At 46.1% G+C, this 7,404-nt stretch overlaps 1 protein-coding gene across 2 annotated transcripts in view; it reads right to left on the bottom strand.

Annotated features, from left to right (window-relative positions):
* The window catches only part of NAALADL2 (N-acetylated alpha-linked acidic dipeptidase like 2), a 989,869-nt gene that overhangs the window by 856,086 nt on the left and 126,379 nt on the right, over positions 1 to 7,404 (bottom strand). For both annotated transcript variants that reach the window (XM_019503319.1, XM_019503318.1), the window contains exon 2: positions 3,544 to 3,621. Coding sequence is in view for 1 of the 2 variants with exons in the window: in XM_019503318.1 (XP_019358863.1) it covers positions 3,544 to 3,621 (78 nt within the window). In the remaining variant the exon portion in view is untranslated. The remainder of the gene's footprint in view (positions 1 to 3,543; positions 3,622 to 7,404) is intronic.

Here is a 7,404-nt window from a genome sequence, read left to right as displayed (position 1 = left end):
TAATGAAAATTAAATCTGCCATTACACAATTTCTCCCATTTACCCTTCAGAGATGTCTTCTGTACCCCCAGGCATATATGTACCACAGTTTGGGAACTCCTGATCTAGGGGAATCCTCCCAGATTTGTTCTCCTGGTAGAAAAACTTACCCAAGACATCCCTGAACAGACATTTGACTGCTGAGCCCCAGAAGAGAAAAGAGCATACTTCTCAGCAGTCTCTGTAGGCTCCCCAGACTGCCTGAAGACAGATAGCAGCAGTACACAGGGAAGCCCTGAGCAGTCTGAGTGTCTCCCTGCAGCAAAATGTGGGGATTGTAAAGACGGTGTGGTCTACTCCTTACTCAGGTGGAGCAGTAGAGTCCAGCCCAAGTGACACCCTGTTTCCCTAGAGAGTGGGGTGACAGCCTGGGATGCTGGAAGACTGTGCAGTGGCTTTTCTCAGAAGGGAACACGTACAGACATTTGCTCTGCCAAAACAAATTCTGCCATGAATAATTTAATCCTAGTTCTTCCCAGGTTATTTTTTCCTGGAGTGGTTATTTTTGCTTTGGAAGAAAAATATGAGTAAAGCAGAAGAATCACTTCCTTGGTTTTGCTTGAGATGCATGCCATAGTATTGTTTGCCCTGCTGGCTACAGCATTGCACTGACAGCTCATATTTATACTATGATCTATTATTACCCCTAGTTCCCTTTCTGTCATGGTGCTAGTCACTTTGGCACCACTGAGCCTGTAAGTATGTTGGGGATTGTTTGTCCCCAGATAGAGCACTGGTTCTGACCAGTCTCCAACTTCCCAGCCTGTTTAGGTCCACCTGTATCTGCAGCCTATCTTCCAGCATGCCCACACTCCTCCATAACTTGGTGTCATCCACGAACTTGGTCAGTGAGCTTTTCATTCCCACATCCAAATCACTGATAAAGGTGTTGAAAAGCACTGGACCAAGCACAGACCCCTAAAGAACACCACTGGCCACTTCTCTCCGCGACAACACAGATTCGTTCATTAGAACTCTCTAGGCCTTACCCTGCAGCCAGCTTCCTACCGATCTAACTGCTAAGCAATTAAGCCTGCAACCCTCCAATTTTCCCACTAGAACATCATGGAATACCAGATCAAAGGCCTTTTGGAAGTCTAGGTATACAATGTCAACCTCCTCTCTCCTACCCAGGTGGTGAGTTACCAGGTCATAGAAGATGAGATTTGGAAGACAAGACCTACCCCTAACAAATCCATGCTGGCTTTTATTCAGAATTCTACCTCCTGCAAGCCTATTGCCATAGACTCCTTGATGAATTTTTCCAGGATTTTCCCTGGGATAGAAGTTAGGTTAATTGGACCACAGTTGCCCAGGTCCTCTTTCCTCCCCTTCTTCAAGATTGGCCCTCTTCCAGCCTTCAGGGACCTCCCCTGAGCATGAATTTTGGAAGTTTTGCCAAAGGTCCTGTGATGACTTTGGCCAGCTACTTCAGTACTCTTGGATGAAGTTCATCTGGTCCTGCTGACTTATAAATGTCTAACTTTTCTAACTGATCACATACCAACTCAACGTCAACAGTAGGAAGGCGGTCATTCCCACTGTGAAAGAAGCAGTAAAAGCTCCTCTAGTGGGTCCCAGACCCCCACCCCATGCGCCCCAATACTCACCACAGAAGCCCAAATGAGCAGCAGCTGGGTGGAAACGCGGACCCAGGCTCCGTGATTCGAGTTCCCTGAAGCTGCAAATCAGTGAGAGACAGTGGCAGAGCCTCAAAGAGATGTGGGCTGCTCAAAGACCAGCTGGGAGAGCAGCTGAGTGGCCAGCGGGGGAAGAGTAAGACGCCATCCAGGAGATGCCGGCAGCCGAGCAGAGGATCACCCAGCTGGAGAGCAGGCAAGAGGAGTGGAGTGGCAACCGGAGGGCTCTGACATGGCATGGAAGAAACCCAAGCCTGGGGAGCCAAGAGACGCCCAGGAGTGACGCCACAGCCCCACCAGAGAATACAGGTACGGCGGCTGGGGACACCTTCAGGGAGCTGCTAGCCCTCACAAGCAACTCAGCAGGAAGGAAAGAGCAGCCCAGCGTGGGAACTGCACACCCCTCCCACTCAGGAGAAGCAAGAAGCAACTCCAGATCAGCAGGGCTCTGGAGGCGGTTGCACTGGGAAGGAGGATTGGGGAGGGGCACAGGGCAGCTCCCCACCCCCATAATCACTAGGACGGAAGGGACAAGCAAGTCCCCATTTTTTCTTTCTCCTTTATTTTGCGTGACAAGCAGACACTGGGAGACAGGAGCCCAGGGGTCTGTCAGTGGATGCCGGATGCTTTCTGTTAGATTCATTTGAAGTCCTAGTCAGCCCTAAGGCAGGGTGGGTTTATGTACCCAAGTCGGCCTGAAGCTGAGGAACTGGCTGTGGGGGAAGATTGTACTGGCCAAGAATTCCTGACCCATCCCAGAGCGGGCAACCTGGGTGAAAGGAGATATCATCCAGAGGAAGACCTGCAGAGTGTAGCGTTTAGCCATGCCGTGGACGTGGTAAGGGTGGGGTAAAAGGGAGGTTTAGAGCCCCATGAAGAATAGACTGGGGCCGAGACCTCTTCGCTTTGGGGGCCACCTGAAGGGAACTGCCTTCCCAACAAGGAACATCAAAGACGTAGCAGGAGAGTAGGAGCAGCACCCATATCATCTAGGTGGCACCTGAGCCCAAGTCTCACCCTGACGTGACTTGGGAGCAAGGCACTTATCAAGAAGAGGCCAAAGCCCTACTACACCTACAAGCAACACCCACCATGACCATTTTATACCCTATCAAGTATGATTTTCCCTTTAGTCCTGTGAAATACCGAAGGAAGGCAGTCATTCAGGAGTTCAGTTTTCTCCATAGTGTCGGTAACTAGCCGTCCTGAGCTGTTAAGCAATGGCCCCACACTTTCATTTGTTTTCCTTCTATTCCATACATAGTTATAGAAGGACTTCTTACTGTCCTTGATTTCTGTTGCTAGTTTAAATTCAGTCACTACCTTAGCCTTTCTAATCTGCTCCCTACAGGTGTGGGCCATTGTTGTTTAGTCCTCCTTGGGGACTGTCCCAAGCTTCCATTGTTTGTATGCCTCTCTCTTCTTTTTCAAGAGGACCATGATATCCCTATGAAGCCAAGGGGGCTTCCCAGCCCTTCTGCTACCTTTCCTTCACATGGGAGTGGACTTCTTTTGTGCTTTGAGGATCATGTCCTTGAGGAACAACCACTCTTCATGCACTTCTTTCACCTAAACACTCACAGTTAAGTGTCTCTCACCTTGCCCCCCCTGAAGCTTGACCCAGAGGGTTTTGAGCTGCTCATCTTTGGAGCCAATGTCAGCCTTCAAGGAGGTATATTGCTCCCTCACATAGAGAGCTACACCTTCACCTTTCTTCCCTACTCGGTCCCTTCTGTGCAGGGTGTAGCCCTCTGTGGCTATGTTCCAATCATGTGAGGGGTCCTACCAGGTCTCCATAAGCCATACTAGATCATAATGCCCACCACAGCTGGGGAATACCGACAGTGCCTGAACACTCACTTACCTGTAGTGTTGAAGCCGGAGACCCGTCCTGGGCCAGGTAGCCCTGGTAAGCTGGAGGATGCCGCAGACGACCAGACACCTGGGAAAGGAAATCCAGGTATCAGCACAGGAGTGACCACAATAGATCAAAGGGTACAGACCCGATCATAACCCCACCCACGTGGGATTTCATCAGCAGGTACACCTAGGGTAGCCAGGACAGCAAGACGGCAGCCCAAAAGACATCAGCAGGACCGACTGACGGTAAGAAACAACCTGAGAACCCTTTTGGTTCTTTCCACAGCATTTGAGTGGTTATGGATCCAAAATCCCCCAGTGGTAAAGTATCAGGACCATAACGGTCATGTGGGCATTAGAAAACACCCCACAGGATACTGCAATATGTGGCCAGGTGCCAGCTGACCCAGAACATTGGTTCTCCCAGGATATACCCAAAATGGGGGACCATACAAAGGACACCACGTGCAGCTTGCAGCACAAAAGAGAAGCACCAAATGCAGTGAGTATCGTTCCCTTGCTCGCTTGCGTCACTCAAGCAATATCAGTTCTGGTATTGTTAAGTTCCCAGTTTATCAGTTGGAGAGGCCATAACTACATTCCTGCCAAGAACCATGAGGGCAGGCTTTTTGTGGGAACAGATGGTGTCTGCAGCACACCCAGATACCACTGAGACCAAACCAGACCACCCGACCAGGAAGGGCTGGGATGTAGAGGATAAGCCTCACAAAAGCAGTACCAGATGAAGCACCTGAGGTCATAGAGAAACACCGGACAACACCTTCAGGTAGAACCGCAGGTAACATCAAGTCATGGCGGATGAGTAGACCATGGTGCAGCATGCCCCAGTGGGCAAGGTATGCTAGAAGTGGTGTTGCAAGCATCGGCCTGCCACAACCACCTATGACCTGCATATTTTTCCTTTATAAGACTGTAGGTCTTTGATTCTTGCTATATTAAAAGTATGTTTGAATACACCAAGTTTACCAAGACAAAAATGTCTGCTCTACGCATGATCCACACATTATAATTTACAAACCGCAATTTTGCCTATCACATTGAATATGCTTCTCCAGAGCACTGCTAAAAATATCAAATAACTTAGGGCTGAGAACCAAGCCCTACAGCACATTAGTATAAACACCCTCACCCTTGCCAATTAACAACTACATTTCAAGATATCGTTTTGCTAGTTTTATAGGTAGGTCCTCTATTGATTTTTAATCTTTAGATAAGATTCTGTTTGGCACTCAGTTAAAAGCCAACCTGGAGGCTTTATTTCAAAAAAGAGATCAAAAAGCCAGGAATAGCCAACAAAAACGACTAGCTAAGACACAACTTCCTTCTACTTGAAGATACCTTCTATAAACTGTAAATTACATACCAGGCTTAAACCAGTTTGTTTTCTCACTGTTCCTCTCGCACTGTTCGAGTGAATACCATAAATACTTTAATATGCGTAATTCCCAGAAATTGTATATATTATATGGCAAAGTCAGTAGCCTAAACTGGTTGGACAGCCTTACAGAGGAACCAGGTTGAAGATCAACCCCACAATTCTCATACATCCTCTATCACCTTGATTACTTTGTTGCATAGGAAAATTAAGAGTAAGAATATTCCAACATAAGGGGTGGATGAAGGCTTTGCAGACTTGTTAAGAAATATGAGGCAAACCCGCCTGTTTTTTCTTGCAAGATTTCTACTACAGCCTTGAGGTGGGTTTGATATGGAGAGAGCACCTTAGGAACAATGAAACATTGACTTTGCTATGCAGCTAGTAAGAATTTGCTGGATTCTTGTACTAGTCTGCCTTGCAAGAAGTTCATGTTTCTAGCTTTGCTATGAGCTGATTAATCACAAAGAAGCCATATGAGGCTTTCTGTTGAGGAACTAGACTTTTACTAAAATATGGCTCATTGAAGTAGTGAGAGAGGTCAGAAAACCAGTCTGCTTTTTGGCACACTATTTAGATTAGATACAACTGCAAGCTAAGATATTTGCCTGTCCTTGAGCCCTTATTGCTGACTGGAATGCCTAGATATGTTGTAATTGGCCCACATATAATTAATACCTTTGTTGTTGATACATTTTGCTATGCATGACATGTTACTACCACTTTTTAGTTGGTTATCTTCAGGGAAGGAGAACGGGGTCTGTTGACCTCAACCCAAAACTGCTTAATCTTGTTTTCCTTTAAGAGAAACAGAGGCATTAGTTGCTCCTCCCTTTTTTGCAGTACCAGTACTTGGAAAAAAATTTTTGTTGGTATGCTTCTCTACATATTAGCCCTTTCACACTCTAAGGACAGTGATTCTCACCCAGGGTGCTGTAGCATTCACAGTTTCCTTAAGATCCCTTCAAAGGTGACATGGGGTGCCACACAATTTTATCACTTTTAGGCATGCAAAAATGATTCACAAGATAAACCCAGATATTTCAAACAGGAATCCATAGTGTTAAACATATTCTGCCTTCTTATATTCCAGAGTACTCCGCAACAGAAGAATTGCTCTATTACAGCAGTTCCCAATCTGCGATACAAGTACCACCAGTGGTACGCAGATAATCTGTCAGTACTATGCGTTAACAGATGTATTATAATTACTTTATATCACAAAAATTTGCTGGTGGTACTTTCATTTTAAATTGGTGGTGTGCAATCTTTCAGAGTTTGGGAACCACTACTCTATTAGTTATCCAGAAACTAAGCTGGGGAATAGAGTTGGGATACTAATAAAAAAAAACAAACTAAAAAAATAGTAAAAAGTAGTAGTAGTTTCCCTACTAAAAAATAAATAAATTAGCTAACCTAGCTTTACACTAGGTTTGCTGGGGAGATGGAGACCAAAGCCCTGAGGTAGGTGGGGAAGTGGGTCACCTGGAGGAAGCAGAAGCAAAAAGGGGAAACATGGGAGACTTTCTCATTCTTTCTGAGAAACTAAGACAATCAGGTAGTTACCTCAAATGCACGGAGCCTGGAAAACAAGGAGGAAGAATCAGAAGTCCTCACACATGCATGGAAATATGATGTGATTGGAATAATAGAGACTTAGTGGGATAGCTTGCATGATTGGATGAGTATTAATCATGGATCAGTATACACTGTTCAGGAAGGGAAGAAGAAGAGAAGTTGTTTTTTATGTAAAAGGGCTGTATGGTTGCTTAGAGGTACAGTATCAGTATGTAACTGGAGATATGCCTGCAAAAAGTTTCCGAGGACAGCAACAAGGTTGATATTGTGATGGGTGCTTCCTATAAACCACCAGCCTAGAAGGATGAAGTGGATGAGGCTTTCTTCAAACAGTTAGCAGAAGTTTCCAGATCACAGGCTCAGGTTCTTGTGCAGGACTTCAGTCACCCTGGCATCTGCTAGGAGGGTAACAGCCATACACAAGCAATCCAGGAAGTGTTTGAAGAGCACTGGGGACAATTTCTTGGCACAAGTGTTGGAGAGGCCAACTAGGGGCTGTGCTCTTCATGATCTACTGCTCACAGACAGAGATGAATTGGTGGGGAATGTAGTAATGGATGGCAATTCCCAATTGGTGGGGAATGTAGTAAAGAACTACAGGTTAGGGACTATTTAGAAAAGCTGGGTGCATATAAGTCCATGGGGCCCAGGGGTCAGTCCTGGGGCCAGTTTTGTTCAATTTCTTCGTCAATGATCTGAAAGATGGGATGAAGTGCATCCGTAGCAAGTTGGAAGATGACACCAAGCTAGGCAGAGTATTAGATAAGCTGCAGGGTAGGACTAGGATTCAGAGACCTAGACAAATTGCAGGATTGGGCAAAAAGAAATCTCATGAAGTTCAGTAAGGACAAGTCCAAAGTCCTGCACCTAGGACAGAAGAATCCCATGAAC

The sequence above is a fragment of the Gavialis gangeticus genome, unplaced genomic scaffold (genome assembly GCF_001723915.1).
Source record: "Gavialis gangeticus isolate Ggan-Ray unplaced genomic scaffold, GavGan_comp1, whole genome shotgun sequence".
NCBI classification, from domain to species: Eukaryota; Metazoa; Chordata; order Crocodylia; family Gavialidae; genus Gavialis; species Gavialis gangeticus.
Note: the sequence above shows the minus strand (reverse complement) of the source record. Positions and strands in the feature narration are given on the sequence as shown.